Genomic DNA, 27,296 nt, shown 5'->3' with positions numbered 1-27,296 from the left:
TCCGTCTCAAAAAAAAAAAAAAAAAAAAAAAGATACAGTGTCTATTGGAATTCTGTCGTATCTCGTCTTCCACCTCACTCAACTACTCCTGTCTCTGTGGCACAGAGTAGAAGCTGCCAGGTGTTTGAGGTGCTTTGAGCTAGTTGCCTATAATTGTTATTTTCTACTCTTCTTCTGATCTGGTCTGGGAGGAATGGTCTTCCAGTATGAAGAAGATGCAGATTTGGGCTTCAGAAGCCCTGAGAGGCACAATTCCAAAATGGTGTCCATCCCCATATCTTGGGGACACTACAAGGTGGGTACGTAGCCAGGATCTATCCATGTGTTACTGTCAAGGGAGGACATTGTTCCTTTAATGCGTAGTCTTATTGCCAAGCCCTTGTAGTATTTACATCCTTTAATCCTAAAAGAAGACGAGGTCACCGGAGGCAGAAGAAGTTGATAGGAAGGTTCACAGGGCTTGTGAATGTTCACAGACGCTGTGTGTGTTGTGTCTCCTATTTTGAGCCCCACAGTAATCCGTTGAGGGACGTAGTGTTAACTCTGTCTTATAGGTGAGGAAACTGAAGCTCAGAGTAAGGGACAGATCTGAGGTCACAAGCGAGAAGTGGCAGACCAGGGTCCGAATTCTGAGTCTCATGCTTGTCCTCAAAGCCTTTGCTTTCCCAAAGACCATGGTCCCTTCCTGCTCCCCATGCCACCACCTCAACTTCTGGAGAACATGAGTGACTTGATAGTAGAATTGAAAAGGAAACCACTCAGACTGCACTCAAGATTCACATATCCTGACCTCTTTTATTTATGAGATGTGTCTACCTCGGGATCATCACATATATTGGTGCTGGCCAATAAACAATTTTCTGTGAAGGGAAAAGAATTGAGCTACAGAACTATGAGGACCAATGAGTTTATCATGTTTTTTCTGATTCTGACCACTATCTCCTAACTCTGTCTCCTCAGAAATTCCCAGATTTGGCTTGGCGCCTATAGCACAGTGGTTATGAAGCCAGCCACATACACTGAGGCTCAAACGCGGGTTCAAACCCGGCCCAGGCCAGCTAAACAACAATGACAACTGCAACAAAAAATAGCCGGGCATTGTGGTGGGTACCTGTAGTCCCAGCTCCTTGGGAAGCTAAGGCAAGAGAATTGCTTAAGCCCAAGAGTTTGAGGTTGCTGTGAGCAGTAACACCATGGCACTCTACAGAAGGCAACATAGTAAGACTCGATCTCAAAAGAAAAAAAAAAAAGAAAGAATGAAATTCCCAGATTTGCCAAACATGTGTATTTGCCTTTAACAAGGCACACAGACACACAATAAAATAGGTTATCAAATTGTCCTTAGGGATGGGGGCAAGAAGTCAAATTTCCCCCAAATTTGGGATTTTCCTTTGAAGTTATCTGAAGCAACATTGTATGTACATAGGAGAAGCATAGTTGTATGAAGGGTACATGTGAGAGAGAGAGAAGAGGAAGAGAGACAGAAGAGAGAAAGAAAATATGAGTTTCACAAATACGAAAAAACTCAGCCTGGCTAATTTTCCAGTAATTCTGCAGCTGTGACATGACTGGTCTACCGAGATATTCAGCACTGGCTGGAAAAATACAACCAAGATTTATTCAATCGTGAGATGCAGTGATGCTTTAAGAGTTACCTTAACAAAAGTGGAAACGATTAACAAATTGCCTATTTTTCTTCAGGCCTAGCTCTTTTTTGTTTGTTTGTTTGCTTCTTTTTAATTTGTTTTGTTTTTTCTTTCCAGAAATGTCACTAGGTACATAGGAATGAGACACTGTGGCTTTTGAAACATCAACATTGATATTTCAATAAGACTAGGCCTGTGGTTAGCCCTGCTGCTATGCAGGCTATGCAGCAGCAGGCTGGAAGGCTCTGCTCAGAGGTCTTAATTGCCCTTGTTGAGTCTGCTTTGGGCCATCGTGCTGACAGAACACTTGGTCCTCCTGCCCATGACATTTACTTGCACACAGTGACCTCCCTGTTCCAGACTGAGTGTGATCTCTCTGCCCCACGTCCACATCCTCTGTGTGCCATGCTAAGTGGCAATGAGCTAAGCCAGTTCTCTGACCGAGCAGGGACTGTCAACAGTGCTCCCTGCAGTACTGCACCTGCCATCTGAAGCCACAGACATCTATGTGGCATCGTGGAAATCACTCTGACTCTCGATTTGCATATAGATGGATACTTTTGGGGCAAAGAAGTTCTCCATTTAAGGATATGATGAGAAGAGTGTCTAATTAGCCCTGGTCCACTCTTCTGAACTCTAATTTCCTCCCACTAGGGGCCTGACTGCTCCCCTAGGAGCCCATAGCTACATGCTCCATAGCTGAAAGCCATGAGTCTACCACTGGCAAACTCAAATGTTCATGGAGAGCTGGCCCTGGTTTCATGGCCCTTAAAGGAGGCAAACATGAATTAGACCAGGGCTCATTAGCGACTTTTCTCATATCCTCACAAGCCTGCTTGGTGTCCAGCCTGACTGCTAAGTTTTGAGAGGAGGGACTGGAGGGGAGTAACTGGGCAGGGCTGAACTGTGGCCCTGCTGCATTGGGGTGACCTGCTGTACTAGACAGGATGGCTCACAGACAACATTTCCTCATCTCCCTCTGGAATGAGTTTCCTGATCTCCTAAGTGAACTGCTGCCTCAGCAGCTTCTGAACAGATTTCGTTGGTTTAAGACTAAGCAAGAAAAGTGGGCTTCTGGGCCAGGAGCTCAGCAGGAGTTCTCTCCCTTCAAAGAAAATGTAAATTAGCATACAAGGTGCTGAGGTTAGGATATCTGAGGCCCTGCTGTTAGCACTTGCACCCTCCTTCCCTCAGACCTCTGGCTGAGTATAGTGCATGAGCACAGGGGCAGGGACCACATCCCAGTAACGGATGCACACTTTTCCACTCAGCTCACTCATGCCACATGGCCTTGAGAAGCTAATATGGCCATTCCTCTGTGACTTTAAAGTGCTTTTACACAGCATTTGCTCCTGAACCTGGCAGATAGGGGTGCTCCACACATATCCTTAGAGGACACCAATAAGGAAAGCAGGGAAATCTGTGGCCTCCAAGAAATTTAAATATAAAGTTAAGCTAGAATGGAGGCTGAGATACCATCCCAACCCTGGCACCTATGTCTTCCCTGTCAAGCCTCTGAGGACAACCTGTTCAGCTCTTGCCATCTTTCCCAGGCCCCCTAATCTTGGCCATTTTCCATTCCTGGACTCTTGTACTTTGGTGCCACAGGTGTCCACTTTCTCTAATCCCTGTTTTCCTCCTTTAAGGGCCATGAAACCATGGCCAACTCCCCATGAACATTTGAGTTTGCCAGTGGTAGACTCATGGCTTTGAGCTATGGAGCATGTAGCCTGCAGAAAGTTGTGATTGCTCTGGCCCTCTGCAACCCTCACTTAGTTTGCACTTAAAATCTGCCTGCCTCCCGAGTAAGCAGGATTGAATAAAATGAAGTCTAACAAGTGGGGGTTTTCTACATGTTAGCTTCCTCCATCAGGGTGTTGCATGCCAGAGTCCCTGGGATTGACCCCATCTGTGGTGGGCTAAACTAAAGCTTCTCTCCATCCCACCCAAGGGTTTTGACTATGAGGTAGAAAATGCAATTAACCTTGAATAGCTTAGGTCACTAGCCCAAGCTTACTTACTGCTACCTGCCTCAGTCCTTTCCCTAAAGAAAGGCAAATCCTAGAGAACCAGAACCAGGCATTGCAAGGAGTGACAATAGGAATTCTCCCACCCTTACTGTTGCAGAATGATTCTAAGCGGTTTGTGAATAATTCTGTGCATATAAAAAGAATAAATGGGTTGTACTTATATGCACTATTATTTTCAAATATGTGTAGTGTAGGTACTATTGTGATTCATAAAATATAAATTTATTTTTTAAATGAGTGCCTAATAAGTTATTTTGACCCAGTGATATCTTTGGGAAGAAAATAACCTCTGGAGTCTAGGTGGAAGATAAGGATTTGGGCGCTCTGCTTCAGCTTACTAGTCCTAAAGATAAACACCCTCAGGCTTGGAGCACTAACTTTGTGCCTCACTAGCAATAGCCTGTCAGCACAAGTACCTGTTTTCTCCAGTGTAACCAATGGCACAACATTCAGCGCACAACACGCAGTTTAGCCAGAGTGCCAGGGTAATCGCAAACAGGAGAGAAGGCAGAAGTCACTGGGCTTTGATATCCACAAAGAAAAGACTGGTTGCTGGAGAATATTCCAGAAACCCCTAGGATTCAGGGCTAGGAGACCATGAAGAGGTTTTCCTAGGACTCAGCTGGCATTTGGAAGCGCAGGGAGACCCACAAGACTGGGAAGCTATAAAATTCTTAGAATCTTGCCCCTGCCAATGGCTTGTTGTAGTGAGTCCAGCATGCTGGTTCAGCTGCATGTGACTTCACTCAAATGCTGCCTTGGGGACGCGCAGCAGCCAAAGGCATGTGTACCTTAAGGGGGAGGTGTGTGTTGCAGCTGTCTGTGAAGGGTGCCTCAGCAGACCTTTGAGTTGATTGTACCTTTGTGTTTCTGCCAGGAATTTAAACTTTATGGATTCTGCTACAAGGAGAAGCCCTCACTGTTCCTCCTTCTCTCCAATTCCTCTCACCCCACCCCCAGCCTTAGAGCAACAACTTCTCTTTGTTGGTCTTCACAAGAACCCCATAGCTCAAAGCCATGAGTCTACCACTGGCAAATGGTAAATGGGGACCTGAGGGAACTAGGACTTTGTGGTAGGGAACCAGGGGATTCACCAGATGCTGAGAAATAAAAAGATCCTTTTTTATAGATCCAGGGAATATATAATGGGCTATGTCCTTGTTTCATAACTACTGCAGGAGAAAACCCATGCTTCTTTTTTCATCCTGTAAAGTAGGAGAACTCTGAAGTTGGATCTACTGAATTTAGGGTTCTTACCAGTTAAAGAGCTTTACAAGTAAGGGCATCTGAGCTGCCAGCTCATGAGAGTGAGTTGTTGTTATGGAAGGCAGTATTCGTATTAGAAGTCGATCCATCATAGAAGTACTTTTTCCCTGGTGGTGCCTGTGGCTTAGTGAGTAGGGCGCTGGCCCCATATACCCACGGTGGCAGGTTCAAACCCAGCCTCGGCCAAACTGCAACAAAAAAATAGCCAGACATTATGGCAAGCACTTGTAGTCCCAGCTACTTGGGAGGCTGAGGCAAGAGAATCACCTGAGCCCAAGAGCTGAAGGTTGCTGTGAACTGTGATGCTACAGCACTCTACTGAGGGTGACAAAGTGAGACTCTGTCTCTTAAAAAAAAAAAAAGAAAAGAAATACTTTTTCCCTATAGCCATCTCCATCCCAGACCCTTGCTAATATGCTTGTTGTATATATAGAAGTGAACATCTTTAGCCATTAAAACTCATACCAGCTGAACACAGTGTAGTAGCCAGCTTGCCGCAAAATTATAATATGCCACCAGCTCTTACCATTCCATTTTGGTTACTCTAAAGAGTGATAATGTAGGACATGTTGTGTGGGGTAGAGTTGAATATACAGTATTTCTTCTGCTGCTAGAGAACACTGTGTATTAGTTTAAACTTTTCTGATACTCTGGGGCATCAGTAAAGAAGGGGTTGACAGGCCCTGCCCAAGGGCACAGTTGCTAACGGGGTCTCTGACAGACCTGGTTTGTGGTCCACCACCCGGAAGTCCCAGTGTGATTCACAGTAAGTCTCTGTCCTGAGAGTAGCCCTTTCTGGTGGGCGACCGAAGAGAGGGGGAATGGGGCCCACTGCTTCAGGATTCTGTTGTGAGAGGGAATATGAGGCCAGCAGAAGAGGAAGAGGAGCAGCCCACATTTTGCCTCTTTCTGTAGGTGAGCTGTCCACTCCTTCAGCTTCTACAAGGGTAGGCTTCTTAAGCTATTTGCTGAGAGATTTAGTACCCTCCCTCAGTTCTCCTCGGATAATACAGGGTAAGCCAGCAGAAGGGGAAGAGGTGACGTGTAAACCTTCCGTAAAGATCTTAAAAACATGCCTGTTCGGGCGGTGCCTGTGGCTCAGTGAGTAGGATGCCAGCCCCATATACTGAGGGTGGCAGGTTCGAACCTGGCCCCAGCCAAACTGCAACAAAAAATAGCTGGGCATTGTGGCGGGCGCCTGTAGTCCCAGCTACTCGGGAGGCTGAAGCAAGAGAATCGTCTAAGCCCAAGAGCTGAAAGTTGCTGTGAGCCATGGAAGTGAGACTCTTAAAAAAAAAATATGCCTGTTCTTGGATTAGGGCCAGGCCCTTCTGTGATTACCCATGATCTTGGGCTTTGGCACACATGAGATCTTACCAGACAACCTCAATTTGGATGTAAAATTAGACATGAACCCAATAGAGATGATCATCTGCGCTGAGCTGCAGAGCCCACTGAAGACAGGCCCACAGGTAAATGCTTTGTAGGGCTCCAGATGTTTTGATAGTTTCTTGCAAATCATTCTCCACCCACTTCATCCCAGGCAGGTCTCTGAAGTGAAAGGTTATGAGTTATGAACAGCTGAGTTTCTCACCATTTTGTGAAACTTTTTAGCCAAACTTTTACCTTCTATTCATTCAAATTTACTCAGCAAATAACTATCGAGTACCTACTTGCCATATATCAAGCCCTGTGCTAAGTTCCGGGGGAAGGTTGTTGCCTTCATGAAAATTACAGTTTAGAAAGGAAGCAGACAATAAATAAACAAATCAACAAGATGATTACAGATTGTCATAAGTGCCATCAATTACATAAACAAAATAATGAGATGGAAAACAAGTGGAAGGGGTGTGCGTAGTGGCTGACACCTCTAATCCTAGCACTCTGGGAGGCCGAGGCAGGAGGATCACCTGATCTTAGGAGTTCAACACCAGCCTGAGAAAGAACAAGACCTGTCTCTACTAAAAATAGAAAAAAAAAAAATAATAACCAGGGTTGTGATGGGCGCCTATAGTTCCAGCTACTTGGGAGGCTGAGACAAGAGGATTACTCAAGCCCAGGAGTTTGAGGTTGCTGTGAGCTACAATACCATGGCACTCTACCCAGGGTAACAGAGTGAGACTCTGTCTCAAAAATAAATGAATGAATGAATGAAAGCATATAAAGGAAGGTTGTTAAAGGGAGCATTTGAGCTATGCCCAGAAAAATAGGAGGAATAGCTGAGAAGGGTTGCAGGAAGAGCATTCCAAACATAGGTAATACAAAGACACAGAAAGAAAAACCTTGATGCATTTAGGAACAGAAAGGCCTAGCCTGGAATGTAACAAGGAGAATGATTTGGATAAGTTCAGGAGCTGGGCTTTGTAGAGCCTTCAAGTCTGTGATGTGAGTTTGGATTTTATTCTGAGAGGACTGATGGTGTTAAGTACAAGTGAGTAACGTAATTAAAGATCATTGTGTGTTCACTGCCACGTTGTTTGTAATAGCAGATTAGAAACTAATTCCACCAATATGGAACTGGGTAAATAACTTTGGGTTCATTACAGTGGTATGCAGTTAAAAACTCTGAGGATACCTATAGGTACTGCAAGAAGGATTTGCAAGACATCCTAAGTAGGAGGAGAAAACACAGATTGTAAAAAATGTTAAAAATATATTTTAAAAAGAGATATAGAGCCAAGCATGGTGGCTCACACTTATAATCCTAGCACTTTGGGAGGCTAAGGCAGAAGCATCGCTTGAGACCAGGAGTTTAACAAGCAATAGCAAGATACTGCCTCTACCAAAAAAAAAAAAGCTAGGCAAAATGGTGCATGTCTGTAATCCAAAAATTTTAGGTTGCAGTGAACTTTGATGATGCAAAACCACTATACACTCCAGCCTGGGCAACAGAACAAGACCCTGTCTCAAGCAGTTAATCCAGTGGTTCTCAACCTTCCTAACTGCCGCATTGTTTCAAATGGAACAAAGGAGGCATGACCCACAGGTTGAGAACCGCTGAATTAATCAGTCAATCAATAAAAAGGAGTCGCATGTATAAGTGTGTTTGCCCATGTATCACATAAAGGATATCCAAGAAGCTGATGATGTGTTGCTTCTGGGGAGAGGAACTGGGGTACAAAGTGCCTAGAACAGAAGGAAGACTTACTCCTGATAATATATCCTTTCAAAGCTTGGAATATCTTACTATACACTTGTATGACTTACTGAGCAAATATTAAGTTGTGCTCACTCTGGTCGCTGTGTGGAGAATGACTGAGGGGTCAAGAGCAGGAGCAGAGAGTCAATCAGAAGGCTCTGACAGTAGTCTGGGTGAGGGATGGTAGTAGCTTGACCTGTGGGGTTGGTGATAGGGATGGAGAGAAATAGATGGAGTCCAGATTTACTGTAGAGGCAAAGCCAGCTGCACTTGGTATAATGAATGCCGAATTCCACACTGACATTGCCTACTTCCACTAGTTTAAGAAAGCTTTGTGCATTAGAGACTAGAACTGGGTTTACATGACTTCTCTGATGTCTTTGTGGTGAGAAGAGTTCCTGGGCTCCTTCCAGGATTCTGGAGAATATCTAAGGTATCATAATATGGAGAACATAGTACCGGATGTGTGCTCCTTCTCCATATGAACACATGCAACAGTTAGAAACAATTTGTAACGACTGTAAAAACACTAGAGAAGTCCATTCATTTCTAATAGAGCTTGCTTTCTTTACAGAGAGATGCCAAAGGCCAGTACCTGTTTGACCTTCTTTGCCACCACCTGAACCTACTTGAGAAAGACTATTTTGGGATCCGCTTTGTAGACCCAGATAAGCAGCGGGTAAGTCAGTATTCAAAGCACAAAGGGAAGACAGGACTAGTCAGTAAACCTGAGGGCTTGAACTGTCACTCGTATTCAGATTTAAGCCCCAGGAGGCAGGGACCAGCCAGGCCCTGCAGTTGGATGTCAGCTCTTCAGATCATATCATTACACCTGGAAGGGACCTTCACTGGAGCTCACCTAGAGAAGTTTGTCTTTTTACAGATACTGAAATGGCAGAGTAGAGAGCTTAAGTGATTTGCACAGAGTTGCCCAGTTGGAGGCAGAGCAGCCAGGCTAAGGTTGAGGTCTCAAAGCCCAGATCATGGGATGAGGCTCTCCTTCCCCCCTTCTCATAAGTGGGCTGAGCTGCATTGTTCTGGTTAGGAAGGGCCTCGCCCAAGGCACTAACCCAATCTAGGCAGGACAGAGACAAACTGACACAGGCCTTTGCAAATCCTACAATCCTTGCTTGCTCCTTACAGCACAGCCAGCTCTCGAGACATGGCATTGACAAGGATTACAGCCCCCTAGACAGATACAGGAATAAATCCGTTATCTCAGACCCCTGACTCCCTCTCTGGCTGATCTGTCTTCTCCTGGCACATTGTGACTTCTTTCTTTGTGGAGCCTTTACCCACCCAGTTCCCCTGCCTGGAACACTCTTCTCTTTTTCCTCTCTTCTCCATACTCCATGCTTTTCTTCTGACTGAGTCTTAGCTTAAACTTTTACTTCTTCTAGAAGTTCTTCTAGGAGTTGCCCCTAGCCCCCATTCTAAACCAGCGACCCTCCTATGGCCCCCGTGTGTCCTCTGTATCTGTCATAGCATGCATCACACCATGCTGTGTTTACCTCTTTGATTACCTGTGTTCCCTGCAAAAAAATACAAGTTTCGTGAGGATATGGACTTCATCTACTTCATCTCATTCATCACTATCTCCCATGTAACTAGCATTGGGCCTAGCTCAATAAATATTTGCTGAAGGAATGAATGGGCGATTTAATGGATGAGTTAACTCCTGCTTGTCTGGGTTTTGCTGTTTGTGGAAATGTACTCTCTGGCATCCTTATTGATGTGGGAAAATCATGATGGACTATTTTTATAAATGGTGTTTGTTTATTTGGTCTGAGCTTTCTCTCCTTAAAAAGATAGGTCAGTTATCCCAAGATTCTTCATCTCCCAGAAGGGGTGGTATATGAAGAAAAAAGGGCAAAATGTATCCTATTCAGTATTTTTTTAGTTAGGCCAGAATGTGCTTGAGAAGAATAAGAGAGTCTGTGGAGGTGATAAAGATTAAAGGCAGCAGGAGCTAGAGCGAGATAAGAGCATGGGAAAGAGAAGAAACACACTTGTGGAGTGCCTGCCGTGTGCCAGGCTCTGCACAGAACACAACCCTAGTTCTTGCAGCTGATGTGTATTGCTCCCTGAGTTGTGTCAGGTACCAAGCTAAGAGCTTCACATGTGTTACTTCATTTTTTCCTTAACGCAAATGAGATGAGGATCCATAATTATAATATCTGTTCTCCAGATGAAGAAATAAACTCTCAGATAGGGTAAGTTGCCCAAGGTAAGTGGCAAAGCCAATCTTGAGCTCAGACCTATCTGACCCCAGGGCCTATATGATTTCTAAGATTCCATGCTGAATTGGTATCTGATAGCCAATGAAGTTGTGTGATTCTGTGCCTCAGAATCCCAGAGGCTAAAGAGAACAGTGAGGCTTCAGGGAGTACCTGGGGTTTGGGGAAAGTGGACTTGTAAGAGTTGTAGTCTTAGATCCACTGATCATGGTAGGGAGGAGGTGAGCTCCTTGGCCTCATCAGGGTGTAAGGCTCTAAAATAAACCTCCTTCCCCATCCCCCGGTGTGAATCCAGTGCTCACCCGCATCCCCACATCACTGCTCACTCTGGGAGCTCTCCTGGTGTCTCCTGGTCCTCCACTCCCCTGCCCCATTGTGCTTGTCTCAGGCCCAGAGCCGCCTGCTTTCAGCCTTACCTTTGTACTATTTCAAGTCCCCGGACTCCGAAGATTGTGCTCCATTGGTCCATTCACCCAAATATAGGAGGAAAGCCTCCTCTCTGAATCTTCTTTTCCTTTTCTCCTTATCCCTTCTCCCCAAACCCATGTCACCAGTTTGCTAATGATTCTGAGATGCAGATTTAGCCAGGAAGCTGCAAAAGGCAACTCTGGTCATTGCCCTATTCTTGGGATTTTCTCAAGATTTCTCTACCAGACCCTTAAAATCCCATGGACAAGTTGTAACAGCTTTCCACTCCCTTCCCAGCCCCTTGCTAATCTCCTCCAGCCTCAGTCTTTCCTTGAGCTCTCAGTGCAGTACACACAGAAGTCTTCTCTCTGCCATTGCCCAGGGGAATAGCCTTTTTGTCATTCAGCTCCATCTGCCTGTGCCGATAAAACATCTCACAGTCCTTCTTCTTAATTTCTATCTTCCTTTGTTAATTTCTTTCACTCTATTGGTCTGATATCTAGGGGTGTTCTGTTTACTGAGTCCCTGACACTTGCAGTGTTCCCCTCGCTACACACAATTCCAGTGTGCTCCAAACAGATAGGCCTCCTCTGCCTTCACAGGCACAGCCTGGAACCCCAGCTGTTTCTGTGCAATTTTATCTCTTGCCTTTGCTTCCCCATGAAGCCGAGCCACAGTGGGCCGTGTAATGTGAGAAGGACCTCTTAACCACACTGAGTGGCTATAATGAGTTGCCAGCCTCATGGGAACTCAGATCAGAGGAAGCAAAAGAGCAGAATGTCAGCCCGGATTATCCATGTGGAGCTGATGGAAGAACTGGCTCTTAGTGGGCCCATTAACTGTATGACCCACAGCCCAGCCCAGAAGGTGATAGCTGGGAATCAAGGGAGGCCAGGATGCTGTCTTCATGGCCCTGGCTGCTTTTCCACCAGAGGGAGGACTCTGCCAAGACATTCCACTAAATGGAAGTAGCCAGAAAAGAGAAAAGTGTAGACCTAGTCCCTTTTTCCATTCAATAGCTACATAATAGCTATTGGTATTATTTAGCTGTAGTAAATAATACAGTCTTCTTCTTACATCTGGCAGCTTTAAGCTACTTCCAGATCATCAAACTCCAAATAGTATCAGTCTTAGCAAATCCTGATTAGCATAAAAGCGATAAACATCAATAATAAATTTTACAACAGATCCACGTAGAATTGAGAAACATACAGAAAATGGTTTCATTGCTTCTTTCCCCCAAACATACGTACCATGGGAAAAAAATAATATTGCTACTATGCAATGCCCGGCCTTTTTGAAAAGCCATGTAACAAAACATTTGTACTCTCTTAATATTCAAAATAAAAAAAAGAAAAAGAAAATCCAAGGGAAAAATGATACTAACCAACACATTGGTTGTAGTTACTTATCTTGTAAGACTTTCAACATCCCTGGATGCCAAGGCATCCTGAGTATGCATTCTCAACACAAGAGTTGGCAATCTGTGTTGCTCAAAGAAAGATGGAATATACACACCAGCCATCCCTGCCCTATGAAATTTCCACTTGTCAATACTTTCTAGAGTAACAACTCTATCCCTATTCCCCTCCCCCCAAAGTTGGTACCTAACACAAATACACACCACCTATAAATCAGTGTCCCTACTTGAGCGAGGTGAGACTTTGTCCCCGCCACACATCCAGGCCGTCATGTGTGCCTGTTAGCACGCCGGAATGATGGCTTGGAACTCTGGCACCCTGCCTTGGAAGACAGCACATTCAGGGAAGCCCAGAAATGGCATCTAAAGCTGGAACTATTCCCTCTTTCACAGTTGGTTCCATGGGGAGCTTATTTCAGAAAATCATCAAACCTGTACTTCACAAGCTTTGGGGTGCCTTTCAGTGTAGGTTATAACCTGTTTAGTTATTTAAATTGGATAAAACAAATTATATTTGACAATGTTTCTCATTAGGGTTTTCTTGTTCTGTGTTCTCTGTTTTAGCATTGGTTGGAGTTTACAAAGTCTGTGGTAAAGCAATTGCGATGTAAGTATTCTGTATGAAAAGACCGAAGCCTCACCCCTGGGGAGGGTAGGATGAAACATCCCCCATGTAGTAAGCTTTGTTCTACATATGTAATTTTTCGTTATTCTGAGGATAAGTTGGCCCTAAACATGTGGGGATTTTCTTCTAATTGTTCAATGGACTCTGCATGCTGGGAGGGAGATGAACCCTTCTGGAGGAGGGGCTTCCTTGATAAGCACCTCTTTTTCTTTGCAGCCCAGCCTCCATTCACCATGTGTTTCCGTGTGAAGTTTTACCCTGCAGACCCTGCTGCTCTGAAAGAAGAAATAACCAGGTGAGGGTGAACACATTCCCCCAGCCACTAAGACCTGTAGGAGAGGATAGGAGAGGGAGCCTGTGACCTCTTAGATCCTCTAAATGGGAAGCTCCTTTTATAGGCAAGGAACTCTTCCTAAATAGGACCTACTTCTTCTGTATTTCATTTTCACATGCTTACTCTGCTCGGTGGAAATGGAACAGAGTAAACGTCTTTCCTTCAAGAAATATGAATAATTTATCTTTAACTGGTCATTTTCAAGGGGATCTGGAGTAACTAATCAAAAGCATTTTTTCTTCTACCTATGATGTGTGGCCACTGTGGACATTCTTAGAGAGGGCTCTGTTGCTGCTTATTTGAGGGATTGAAAATAGATTCAGATGACCTAATGCATGTACTTGGGGGGTGCCGACGTGTGATATTGAAAGACCAGCTGGGAAATACTGAAGATTTTAAATCCAAGTGGATAAATTCTAGTGTGCTATTGGGTCAGGTTCGTGATAAACTCTTTATTGTGGGGATCATGTTCTATGGCAGGCGGACAGCTGTGTGGAATGAATCCTATTTTGTCCAACACCACTTGAGGATGAAAAAGAACCTCTGTGTCTGTGAACATCCTACAAAAGGGGCAATAAATATGAGCTTCAAAGCTCCCTCAAGTTTTTATATATCTGAGCTAAATTTACTATGAAACTCTTGCCTCATAAATTCAGAAACTCTCTATATAGGGATCTGTAATTTTTATGTTAGAAAGCTAATTTTGACATAAACAAAATCTCGATGTTACCTTGGAGAAGGCAGGACTATGGGTAAAGAGGTGATGCCAGGGAATCCTAGAGCTGAGGAAGACACAGCATGCCAGCTCAGATCTCCTCCCTAAATCCCTGAAGACAGCAAAGATGGGATTGAGAACGTTGCCAGTCCCACAGACTGCATGTCCTGTAGGGTTTCAGATCTATTGCTAGTCCTGAACTGCTTAGGAAAATCCCAAAGAAAAGACGAGAGGAGGGAAGAAAGAATATGGAATTATTTTCCTTTCCTATTCTAAAGAACATTCCAAGGAAGAGCAATAAGAGGGGAAATCAAGAAATGGGAAAAGATAAGATCAGGAAACAGGAATAGTAGTGCAAAGGAAGGGAGCAGGACAGGGAGGGGAATGGCTTCTTCACATGGCCCTGCTAGGGGAGAGAAAGCTGTCCCAGGTAGTTGTGCAAGTCCTAGTAAGTACAGCATTAGGACTGTAGCCAGGCCTCTCACCGAGCTGGCAGACTTCAAGGACACTGGCAAGTGTATGAGCTCCTCTCCCATCTGTGTGCTTTTGTGTTAAGCATCTTGGAGAACTCTCCCCCTCTCTTCACCTCTCTGATCTTCTTTCCCTAGTATGCAGTTTTCCAGCATTGTCAGGAGTATGAACTGCGGGTGCCTGGGCCTGATTTGTAGTCTTTGTGCCTCCTCCTCCCTGGAGACAATCTGTGAGGCTGTGGAATTAGCTACATTTTTCTCTTCATTCACATCCCTACTGATCTTAAGAGAGTGGGTACCTGCCCCAGCCTCACTCAATACCCATAATTCATCCCTGGCTTAGAGCCCTCCATCCCACCTTGCTGCCAAACTAATTTAGCTGTCAGTGTGTATTTTCCTGGCAATATTGGTCCTCAATTTCATTGCCATCTCAGCCATTCCCATAAAGCCAGCCTGGGAGAAAGGGATGAAGCAGGGAGTAAAGAGCTATGCTTCAATTTATCTCTTGGATTCTTCTCAGCTGATAAATTTAGTTGCCAAATCCTGATTAATTTCTTTTGTCATTTTTGTAAAGTAATAAATAGATTTTCTTGTCTAGGCCAGAGACAAGGCAGGGAAAATGGAGAATTAGGTACCTGATTTAGCTTATAACAAGAACTGTAGGTATATGAATTCTTTGGAAAGAAAAAGTAATAGAAGGAAGCTGAGTACACATGGGCCCCCATTGTCCAAGGAAGCAAAAGGTCTGACACACAAAAGGTGCTCAGAAAAATGTTAATAGAATGAATGGAGTTATCTGTTCATTTATTCCTTCAATGAACATCATCTGAGCCTAACTTAGGCTAAGATGGATTGGCAAACTTTTTCTGTAAAAGGCCAAATAGTAAGTATTTAAGGCTTTGGGGGCCATATGGTCTCTGTTGCAGCCACTCAGTTCTGTCACTGTGGTGTGAAAGCAGCCATAGACGATACATAAATGAACAAGCAAGGCTATGTTCCAATAAAATTTTATTTCATTGCACACTGTGGCAGCAGGCCATGGTTTGCCAACTCCTAGGCTAAGAAATCAGAAAGATGAGGCCCAGCACTATGGCTCACACGTATAATCCTAGTGCTCTGGGAGGCCAAGGCTGAGCAATTGCCTGAGCTTACATACAGCTCTGGGACCAGCCTGAGCCAGAGTGAGATCTTGTCTCTAAAAATAGCTGGGTGTTCTGGTGGGTGCCTATAATCCTAGTTACTTGGGAGACTGAGGCAAGAGAATCACTTAAGCCCAAGAGATAAAGGTTGCTGTGAGCTGTGATGCCACATCACTCTACTGACGAGTGACAACTTGAGACTCTGTTTCCAAAAAAAAAAAAAAAGAAATCAGAAAGATATGGGTTCAAATCCCAAGCCATTCTTTAGCTATGTGATAAGTAACAATACCTCTAAGCAACCATCCAGTTTCCTCACCTGTTAAGTAGAGATAAAAATGGTGGTCACCTTGTAGAGCTGTTGTAAAGGTTAAATGAGAGAGTGCATATGAAACACTACAGTTTGGGCCACACAGCATGCACTCAGTAAATATGAGTCTTTATTATTATTTTGTCTTCTGTCTTCCCCAACAAAACACTGGGGGGACTAGGTTCCCTAAGAGTAGGAACTTTGTTTTCTGCTGTATTCCCAGCATCTATGACAATGCCTGGCCTCACAGTGGGTGTCAGAACTAGATGGATGGATAAACCAGGCACAGATTGTACAGGCTCTCTAGAAAAATATTAAAAGTAAATGCAACATAGTCTCTTACTCCAAGTAACTTATAGGCTAGTGTGGGGAAGACATACTAAACAAAATTATAGTCAGGAAGAACAGTAGGAAAAAGAGGGAGCCAGTGGCAAAGAAGCTATTGAAGGGAAGGTGGGGCCAAGGATCTTCTGGAAGAAACTCTTTAGGAGCCTCTAGTGTTTTACAGAGTTCAGAACTTGTCCTACTCAAACCGTTCCCAAAACTTGAGGAGCAGGGAGTACTTTTAAACTTATTACAAGGCAAGTACTACTGTATACCAAAACCAGACAAAGACACAACAAAAAAGGAAAATGCAGGCCAGTATCTCAGATGAACATAGATTCATAAGTCCTTGACAAAATACTAGCAAACCGAATTCAACAACACAGTAAAAGTATCATTCATCATGATCATTCATGGGATCCCTAGAAATTCATTCTAGGGATGCAAAGATGGTTAACATATGCAAATCAATAAATATGATACATCATATCAATAGAAGAAAGGATAATAACTCTATGATCATTTCAATTGCTATCTAAAAAGCATTTTATTAAATTCAACATCCCTTCATGATAAAAAAAAACTTTCAAAAAAAGTGGGTTTGAAAGGAACATACCTCAAAACAATAAAAGCCATATATAACAAACCAGAACTAGTATCATAGTGAATGGGAGGAAACTGAAAGCCTGTCCTCTAAGATCTGGAACAAAACAAGAATGCTCATTTTCACCTCTGTTATTAAGCATAGTACTGGAAATCGTAACTAGAACAATTAGATAAGAGAAAGAAATTAAGAGCATCCATCCAGGCGTGATGGCTCACGCCTATAATCCTAGCACTCTGGGAGGCTAAGGCGGGTAGGTTGCTTGAGCTCAGAAGTTTGAGACAGCCTGAGCAAGAGCAAGACCCTGTCTCTACTAAAAATAGAAAAACTAGCTGAGTGTTATGGCTACCTGTAGTCCCAGCTACTTGGAAAGCTAAAGCAAGAGGATCACTTGAGCCTAAAAGTTTGCTGTGAACTATGATGCCACAGCACTCTACCCAGGGTGACAAAGTGAGACACTGTCTCAAACAAACAAACAAACAAACAAAAAGCAACAAAGAAATAAAGGGCATCCAAATTGGGATGAAGTAAAATTATCCTGGTTTGTAGGTGATATAATCTTATATTTAGAAAAACCTCAAGGACTGGCCATGGTGGCTCACACCTGTAATCCTAGGCACTCTGGGAATCTGAGGCAGGAGGATCACTTGAGCTCAGGAGTTCAAGACCAGCCTGAGCCAAATGAGACCTCATCTCTACTGAAAATAGAAAAATTAGCTAAGTGTTGTGGTACACACCTATACTCCCAGCTACTCAGGAGGCTGAGTCAAGAGAATCACTTGAATCCAGGAGTTTGAGGTTGCTGTGATGTAAGCTGAGGCCATGGTAGTCTAGCCTAGGTGACAGGCCTGGGTGACTCTGTCTCAAAAAAAAAGAAAACCTTAAAGACTCCTTAAAAAAACCTGTTAGAGATGACAAATTCAGTAAAGTTAAAGGATACAAGATCAACATATAAAAATCAGCAGCATTGCCATATGCCAATAGTGAGTAACCTGAAAATGAAACCAAAAAACCAAAAACTAGTCTTATTTACAATAGCCCCAAATAAAGCAAAATACCTAGGAATAAGCTTAACCAAAGAAGTGAAAGCTCTCTATAATAAAAACTGTAAAACATTGATGAAAGAAATTGAAGATAACGCAAAAAAATTTAAAGGTATTTAAATTATAAAATTAAAGGTATTTAAAAAAATTTAAAGGTATTTAAAAATTTAAAGGTATTAAAATGTCCGTACTACCCGGAGCAGTCTATAGATATAATGCAGATTATATAGATATAATGTCAAGATACTAATGATACAGTCTAGACTGTAGCCTGGACAACAGAGCAAGACCTTGTCTCAAAAAAAAAAAAGCGGGGGCAGCAAAAGATCTGAATAGACATTTCTCAAAAGAAAACATACAGGCTCGGCGCCTGTAGTTCAGTGGCTAGGGCGCCAGCCACATACACCAGTTCTGGCAGGTTCAAATCTAGCCTGAGCCTGCCAAACAACAATGACAACTATAACCAAAAAATAGCTGGGCATTGTGGCGGGCACCTGTAGTCCCAGCTATTTGGGAGGCTGAGGCAGCGGTATCTGTTAAGCCCAAGAGATTGAGGTTGCTGTGATCTGTGACACCACAGTACACTACCCAGGGCAACAACCAAAAAAAAAAAAAAGAAGAAGAGATACAAATGCCCAACAGGTATATGAAAAACTCAGCATCGAAGACAAAGAAAGAAAAAGAAAAGAAAAACTGTTCAACATCACTAATCATCAGAGAAATCCAAATCAAACTTGCAATGAGATATCATCTCACCCCAGTTAAAGTAACTTTTATCCAAAAGGCAGTAAGGAATTCTGGTGAGTATGTAGAAAAAGAGGAAGCCTCGTATACATACCCATTGGTGGGAATGTAAATTACTGCAGCCATTGTGGAGAACAGTAAGGAGGTTCCTCACAAAACTGAAACTGGGGGCAGCACCTGTGGCTCAAAGGAGTAGGGCACCAGCCCCATATGCCAGAGGTGGTAGGTTCAAACCCAGCCCTGGCCAAAAACTGCAAAAAAAAAAAAAAAAAAAAAAAAAAACCAAACTGGAACTACCATGTTATCTAGCAATCCTACGGCTGGGTATATGTCCAGAAGAAAGGAAATCAGTATCTCGAAGGAATATCTGCACTCCCATGTTTACTGAAGCACTATTCGCAATAACCAAGATAAGTATCCATGGATTAATGAATAAAGAAAGTGCGGTGCAATGGAATCTTATTCAGCCATAAAAAAGAATGAAATTCTGTCATTTGCAATAACATGAGTAGAACTGAAGGACGTTATGTTAAGTAAAATAAGTAGGGCACAGAAAGACAAATATCTCAGTTCTCACTCATATGTGTGAGCTAAAAAAAATAAGTTGAGCTCATGGAGATGGAGAATATGATGATGGTTACCAGAGGCTGGGAAGGGTCAGATAGAAGGGAATAAAGAGAGATGGCTAAAAAATACAAAACTATGGTTATACAGAATGAATAAGATCTAGTAGACAAGAGCACAACAGAAGACTATAGTTAAGAACAATTTGTTATTTTAAAATAACTAAAAGAGTAGAATTGGAATGTTCCTAACACAAAGAAATGATAAATTCTTGAGGTGATGGATACCCCCATTATCCTGATTTGGTTATCACACACTATATGGCTATACCAAAACATCACACGTACCCTATACATATGTACAACTATTTTTTATCCATAATAATTTTTAAATTTTTTAAATAGAAAGATAAAGTTTAAAAAATAGATTCCCGGCTTGGCGCCTGTGGCTCAAGTGGCTAAGGAACTAGCCACATACACCTAAGGTGGCAGGTTTGAATTCAGCCTGGGCCCACCAAACAACAATGAAGGCTGCAACCAAAAAAATAGCCGGGCATTGTGGCGGACGCCTGTGGTCCCAGCTACTTGGGAGGCATAGACAGGAGACTCGCTTGAGCCCAGGAGTTGGAGGTTGCTGTGAGCTGTGATGCCACAGCACTCTACCCAGGGGTGATGAGGTTCTGTCTCAAAAAAAAAAAAAAAATAGATTCCCTTAGCTGGGCGCAGTGGCTCACGCCTGTAATCCTTAGGACTCTGGGAGGTTGAGGCAAGGGGATCACTTGAGCACAGGAGTTCAAGACTAGCCTGAGCAAGAGTGAGACCCCCATCTCTACTAAAAATGGAAAAATAGCCGGGCATTGTGGCAGACACCGGTAGTCGCAGCAGCTTGGGAGGCTGAGGCAGGAAGATTGCTTGAGCCCAGGTGTTTGAGGTTTCTATGAGTCTTAACCTGGGTGACAAGCCTGGGTAGCTCTATCTCAAAAATATTTTTTTTCCTCAAGAGCAACCTTATTATCTTAAATCTGTTCTAAACCTGATTTCTTCTTTGGTTCCAATGAGAACTTCTCTCTGAGACAGAGATCTCCTGACTTAGTTTAGGACCCCTTTCTGACAGCTAACTGAATTACCATGGGGCTAGAAAAAGCACTGGGGCCAAAGTCAGGAGGCCTGGATTCTGAACAGAGTGTCTCCTTAAACAGATCACTTTATTTATTTATTTTTTTTTTTTTGAGACGGAGCCTCAAGCTATCCCCCTGGTAGAGTGCCATGGCATCACGCTCACAGCAACCTCCAACTCCTGGGCTCAAGCGAGTCTCCTGCCTCAGCCTCCCAAGTAGCTGGGACCACAGGCGCCCGCCACAACGCCCGGCTATTTTTTTTTTTTTTGGTTGCAGCCGTCATTGTTGTTTGGCGGGTCCGGGCTGGGGATTCGAACCCGCCACCTTAGGTATATGTGGCTGGCGCCTTAGCTGCTTGAGCCACAGATCACTTTATTTTATTTTATCTTATTTTTTTTTGAGACAGTCTCAAGCTGTTGCCCTGCATAGAGTACCATGGTGTCACAGCTCACAGCAACCTCAAACTCTTGGGCTCAAGTAATTCTCTTGCCTCAGCCTCCCAAGTAGCTGGGACTACTGGCATCTGCCACAGCACCCGACTATTTTTGTTTTTGTTGTTGTTGTTGTCATTGTTGTTTTAGCTGGCCTGGACCCGGTTTGAACCTGCCAGCCTTGGCATATGTGGCCAGCGCCCTACTCACTGAGCAACGGGTGCCACCACAGATCACTTTATGTCTCTAGATTTTTAGTTCCTCAACTGTGAAATTGAGGGGATTAGGCTCTGTACCTTCTGCTCTGAGGTTCGATATGGGATACCCAGCAGGCTGCTTCCATGCCTGGCAACACACAGTGGTCCTGATGCAGTGCCTCCAGCCCTGAGATAAGTCTTTATTAGGCCCATGTGTGGCAAGGGAGAACAAACTAGGGTCTTTTGGGAAAGGTCTAAAGATATAATGAGTCATGTGGGATATATTTTCATGACCAATACCAAGTCACTGGTGACTTAATACAAAGCTGAATGGGAGCAGCCACTATGGTATGAAAGGGCAGGGAAGCCCAGTACCACTCTCTCCCCTGAAGCTGTGGGGTGATTCTTTCATGAGCACACTTCTTCTTGTCCTCTAAAGACTATGATTTGTTTCTTCAGGCTATGCCTCCGCCCTTACCCAGTTATAACATTGCCTGAGAATGCCCCCAGGGCCTTACCTTTGACCTCCCTGTAGCTGTTTTGTCACCTAACCTAGAGGGAGCCACAGCAGTGGGAAGCCGTTTCCATTCCAGAATGCCTGAGACACCTGTTCCATACCCATCAGTAATGATGCCTTGTAAAGACCGTGGTTCTCAATGTGAGGAGGGGCACATCCTCTTGGGTGGGTGGAGTGGGGCAAGCAAATCAGAAGCTGCAGAGAGAAATTTTCGAAGCATAGGAGTGCCCACTGTCATACAGATTCTGACATGCTCCCCCTGGGAGATGTTCACCTCTCTGCCAGTTTGAGAATCATTGCCCAGAGCTGTGCTCTCCCTTTAAAATATTTCTGTTAGTATGTGCTGTTCTTGAATTTTGGACACAGACTATCATGGAAGGAGTGATGCAGAGATCTAGACCCAGGGAGTGATCACTGAAGGGGCAAAAAGGTTTGCAGTCACGTCCTGCCAGACCTGCAGAAGGTGGGAGTTAGAGCAGTGAGAGGCAGAGACACGGTCCCTCACTCTCCCACACACCGTGTGGCATTTCACCGTGGGAAGCAGAGTGAAGACAAGCTTGATTTGGTAGATCCATCTTAATTATTGCCTCCACATGACATCTTTTTTCCTTCAGTTTTTCTTAGCAAACATTGGGACAGAGTAGGGAGGAAGGGTCTTAGTAACTTCCAGACTAAACTAGTTTGAGGAAGGCAGTCTACCCTGGTGTGAGGGTGCTTTTGAATTTTAGGTCAGTGCTTCTTAAACTTAATCTCTTGTACAGATCACCTGGAAATCTTGTTAAAAGATATAGATATAGGATGAGCATAATATTCGGGGTCTCCAGTAAGCTCCCAAGTGATGCTGCTCCCTCTGATATGTGATCTAAACTCTGAGTAGGAAGGCCTGGGAAAAGAAGAAACTTGACTGCACCTTCATTTGTATGTAATTACTTGAATTTTCAAGCCCAAGGCTCTACCCCCTCCTAGACACCACACTATCAATGGGCCTCTTACTCTTGGGCATTTTTACACAATCAAGTGGACGTGGAATCCTCTGTTTTTATTCTTTAGTCTGAAAACAGAAGCAGTGGAAACCTCCGGTTGTCCAGGGAGGGGCCAGTTTCTTTTGTTTTAGCCTGTTAGAATTTAAGGGAATTTTACTACATTTTCATTATTTCTCTAGGAATGAAGTTATAGTTATCTATTGCTGTCTAACAAAATACCACAAAAATTAGCTTAAAATAACAAGTATTTCTTTTCTTTCTTTTTTTTTTTTTTTTAATTATTTGGGATTCATTGAGGATACAAAGACGTAGGTTACATTGGTTGCGTTTGTTAGGTAAAGTCCCACTTGTAATTGTGTCCTGCCCCAAGAGGTGTGCCGTACACAACCTCCGTCACCCTCCCTCCTCCCCTCTCCCCTATCTCTCCTTCCCCTACCCCCAACCTTGTATTAGATCATCTACTGCCTTCGTATTAGAATTGAGTACATTGGATTCTTGCTTCTCCATTCTTGCGATGCTTTACTAAGCAGAATGTGTTCTAACTTGAACTGAGTAAATACAAAAGATGTAAAGTCTCCATCTTTTTTAATGGCTGAATAGTATTCCATGGTATACATGTACCACAGCTTGTTAATCCATTCCTGATTTGGTGGCATTTAGGCTATTTCCACGTTTGGGTGATTGTCAATTGAGCTGCAATAAACAGTCTAGTGCAAATGTCCTTATGATAACATGATTTTTTTTCTGCTGGGTAGATGGCTAGTAATGGAATTGCAGGATCAGATGGGAGGTCTAATTTGAGTTCTTTGAGGAGTCTCCATCTTCCTTCCAAAAAAGGTTGTATTAGTTTGAAGTCCCACCAGCAGAAGTATTTCTTATCTCAGAGTCTCTGTGGGTCAGAAATTAAGGAGCAACTTAGCTGGGTGTCCTGGTTCAGAGTGAATTGTGAGGTTGCAGTCATCTGGAGGCTGGACTGAGGCTGGAGGATTCACTTCCAAGATGGTGCATTCAAGTGGCTGTTGGCAGGAAGCCTCAGTACCTTGCTGGCTATTGGCAAAAGGCCTCAGTTCCTTACCTCATGGACTTTGCTAGAGGGCTGCTTAATCAACCTCAAGCAGAGTATGTGATCTAAAAGAAAGAGAACAAGAAGGAAGTTGTTAATGACTTTATGACCTGGTCTCAGAAGTCAGACACTGTCACTTCTGCTTTAATCTATTCTTAGAAGTGAATCACTAAGCCTCAGCCACATGTGAAGGGAGGAAATTAAGCTCTACTTCATGAAATGAGGAGTATCAAAGCATTTGAGGACATATTTTTAAACCATCACGGATGCTCCCTGGCTGAGAAGCAATTGTGGTAGATGACCCTTTGAAAGGTTTGATGTTCCTCATAATCTCACAAAACTGCTCTTCTTAGGAGACCTATAAGACTTTGGGCATCAAAGACCACACTCCTTGCAAAGACATTTCAAAATGGAAAGTCTTCAATTTCATTCCACTGTGACTGGCTCTATCTGACTACTTGTGAACCTACAAAGCAGTTAATAGTGCAAGGAAGGCAGTATAACTTGGTAATTAAGAGCCAAGTTCAGGGGTCTGACATTCCTGAACTTGAATCCTGGCTCTGACATTTAGTTGTATATCTGTGATAAAAGATCACTAAAGCCTCAGTTTTTTTATCTGGAAAAATGGAAACAATAATAATACCTATCTTTAGGTGAGAATTAAATTAGATATTACATGTAAAAGTAACACCCTAGGCTAGGCAAATAGTGAGTGCTTGGTACATGTCAACTACTGTTAGCTCTTTTTTCTTTTGTTTTTGAGACAGAGTCTCACTTTCCTGCCCTCAGTAGAGTGCTGTGGCATCATAGCTCATAGTAACCTCAAACTTTTGGGCTCAAGTGAGTCTCTTGTCTCAGCCTCCAGAGTAGCTGGAACTATAGGTACCTGCCATAATACCTGGCTATTTTTTTTTTTTAGAGATGGGGTCTTGCTCTTGCTCAGGCTGGTCTTGAACCCATGAGCTCAGGCAATCCACCCACTTTGGCCTCTCTGAGTGTTAGGTTATTGCCTCAGAAAGCCCCTTCCTGCCCTTAAAGTTACAACTCCTCCCTAACACAGGGAGTGGCCTGCTTACCTCATCACCCTGTTCCAATTTCCTGCCGCCCGCCCCAATGGCTCTTTCTGCGAGAAGAATAACTTATTTAGGGTGACCAGACGTCCCACTTTTGAACAATTTGTCCCGCGTCCCGCGGCGTTTTGAAAAAGTCCCGATTTTTGAAAAGAATGCACGAACAGGCGGGAGAACAAGAAGGGAATTTACGGTTTTAGGCTGCCATGTGGCTATTTCGCCAGAATATGAGTTTTATATTATTTTTGTTAATTTTATAATGTTAAACTGTAATAATAACAAATAATTGCTGAGAAGTGATTATCGAGAACTGCTTATCAAAATTTGCATTGTTGTCAGGCCCTGCGCCCTGGCCATGTTGTCCCGCCTTACCGATGTTAAAATCTGGTCACCCTATCCTTATTGGTTATCCCACCAGCCTGTCACCATTCTAAAACTTCCCTATATAAGAATATGTTCCCCCGCCTTCTTCCTCTCTCTCTCCTGCCTCACTTTGCCTTCCTTCTCTGCTCTCTCTCTTTCTCTCCCATCTTCCTCCTTGCTAGTCTCTACTCTCTCTTCCCCACTCTCTCCTTATCTCTCTCCCCTCTTTTCTCTCCTCCTCGGTGCTGCTCTGCAGCCTCCCTCCCCCCACCAATAAGGACCTTTCATACAAGCCTCGGTAGTCTGAGAAATCTCTGCCAGTGGAAGTGCCTCTCTTTCACAGAGTGCTAGGATTACAGGCATGAGCCACTGAGCCCAGCCCTACTATTAGCTCTTATTCTTTTTTTTTTCTTTTGAGATGGAACCTCAAGCTGTCCCCCTGGGTAGAGTGCTGTGGCATCACAGCTCACAGCAACCTCCAACTCCTGGGCTCAAGCGAGTCTCCTGCCTCAGCCTCCCAAGCAGCTGGGACCACAGGCGCCACCACAACGCTCAGCTATTTTTTTGTTGTTGTTGCAGCCGTCATTGTTGTATGGCAGGCGGGCTGGATTCCAACCCGCCAGCTCCGGCGTATGTGGCTGGTGCCTTAGCCACTTGAGCCACAGGCGCCGAGCCAGCTCTTATTCTTGATATCCTACTATTAGCTGGAAGCTTTGTACATTTGAGGAGATGCTGGGCACAGGTTTCTGCTTAATTTTTGTACTTCCTTCACCAGTGCCTCTCCCTACACTATATTCAAATTCAGAAGGATCTGGTTGACCCCTGCTGATAATTACAGGCTCTTTCCACATATGAACAGGTTCTCTTTGCAAGCCTTGGACTAGTTCCTTCACCCATCATTTTACTTCTTAAAAGAAGGAGTATCAGCCAAAGTCCAGTGTGAGGAGAGGCCCAGTTTGCCCATATCTGATGGCACGGTTTTCTTTTTTGGCCCAGATTGACTGGCGCTGGTTCCTTCCAAGGCCCAGCCTAGGAGTAAGGTGAGGGAGACAGTGCTTTTACCAGGAAATAGCCATTTCTGTTTTGAGCTACAGAAGGAAACTGACATGTTTGGAATTGAAACTCAAGTCAGTTCAAGGCAAAGAGCTTGAGTCTCGAGGGAAATGGAAAATGTATTTGTTCTATGGTATGTTTTGAGGTGTTTTTTTTTTTTAAATGTAGTAAAGTATCCTGACAAATATTTTGATAAGCTTACATTACATATTTATGTCTTTAAAGCAATCAAAGAAATCCTTCATAATTCATTCTCTGTTTTCTCTCCAGGTATTTAGTCTTCCTACAGATCAAAAGGGATCTCTACCATGGCCGCCTCCTCTGTAAAACATCTGATGCTGCCTTGTTAGCAGCTTATATCCTTCAAGGTAATGACTTTTGACAGGATAAATTTGCTTTTCATGCTAAGTACTGATTACATGATTTCAGTTACCACAGATGACTACTTCTTAGATCTAAACAGTATCTAACTTGAAGCAGAGTTCGAGTTAGAGGATTTTGCTTAGATCTCCTAGAGCCAGAAAACCCAGAATACTCTACTCAATCCTAAACTACACCTTAGGTCTTACCAACCGCACCTTCAGGTCCTTCTGACTCTGTTTTGGGGATTTTTCCTTGTGCCCTTGGTTGAAAAGTTACTGAAACTCTGGAGAGAAATTGCATTAATTTTTTTTTCTATCCTCTCATGTAATCCCTAAGATAAGAAGCGTCTTGTAATTCTGGAATCTATTTCAGAGTGCTTAAAGTTAAAAATGTTTCCAGGTAACAAGCACATTCCTAACATGCTAATAAGAGTTGAGTCTTACCTAGCTGACACCCAGACTGGCTTTTTTTTTTTTTTTTTTAAGACAGAGTCTCACTATGTCACCCTGGGTAGAATGCCGTGGCTTCACAGCTCACAGCAACCTCAAACTCTTGGGCTTAAGTGATTCTCTTGCCTCAGCCTCCCAAGTAGCTGGGTCTATAGGCACCCATCACAACACCCAGCTATTTTTTTTGTTGCAGTTGTCATTCATTGTTGCTTAGCAGGCCTGGGCCAGGTTTGAACCCACCTGCCTCAGTGTCTGTGGCCAGTGCCCTAACCACTGAGCTATAGGCACCAAACCCCCAGACTGGCTTTTTGTGCAAAAAAGTGGGAGAGAGATGTGCCCTTCACATATGTCCTCTTCTCCTGAAATGCAGGAGACACATAAGTGCCACTTCCTTGGTTTCTCCTAGTCTTTAGTCCTAAAACTACTGTTACTACCATTGCACTAAAATCATGACACTTCTATCAAAGAATCTGAGTTCTTAATTGGAAATATATGAACTCCCAGAAGCAACTTTGTGATGAGAACCTGGAAGATGCTCCCAGTATAAAACTAAGGTCCTTCAGGCAAGAGAAATACTACATATCACAGAGCCATTAAGAATATAAAATTCGGGCTTGGTGCCTGTGGCTCAAGTGGCTAAGGCGCCAGCCACATACACCTAAGGTGGCGGGTTCG

General features: G+C 43.6%; 1 protein-coding gene across 5 annotated transcripts in view; it reads left to right on the top strand.

Annotated features, from left to right (window-relative positions):
- FRMD5 (FERM domain containing 5) overlaps nt 1-27,296 on the top strand; it is a 337,264-nt gene that overhangs the window by 272,865 nt on the left and 37,103 nt on the right. For 4 of the 5 annotated variants that reach the window (XM_023514296.1, XM_023514295.1, XM_023514297.1 and 1 more), the window contains exons 2-5: nt 8,656-8,760; nt 12,711-12,753; nt 12,988-13,066; nt 26,080-26,177. In XM_023514296.1, coding sequence (XP_023370064.1) covers nt 8,656-8,760; nt 12,711-12,753; nt 12,988-13,066; nt 26,080-26,177 — 325 coding nt within the window. The remainder of the gene's footprint in view (nt 1-8,655; nt 8,761-12,710; nt 12,754-12,987; nt 13,067-26,079; nt 26,178-27,296) is intronic. The other variant, XM_023514298.1, reaches the window with a different exon arrangement.

Source organism: Otolemur garnettii, unplaced genomic scaffold, assembly GCF_000181295.1.
Source record: "Otolemur garnettii isolate 467f Iridium unplaced genomic scaffold, OtoGar3 scaffold00050, whole genome shotgun sequence".
NCBI lineage: Eukaryota > Metazoa > Chordata > Mammalia > Primates > Galagidae > Otolemur > Otolemur garnettii.
This window is presented reverse-complemented; position numbering and strand designations above follow the sequence as displayed.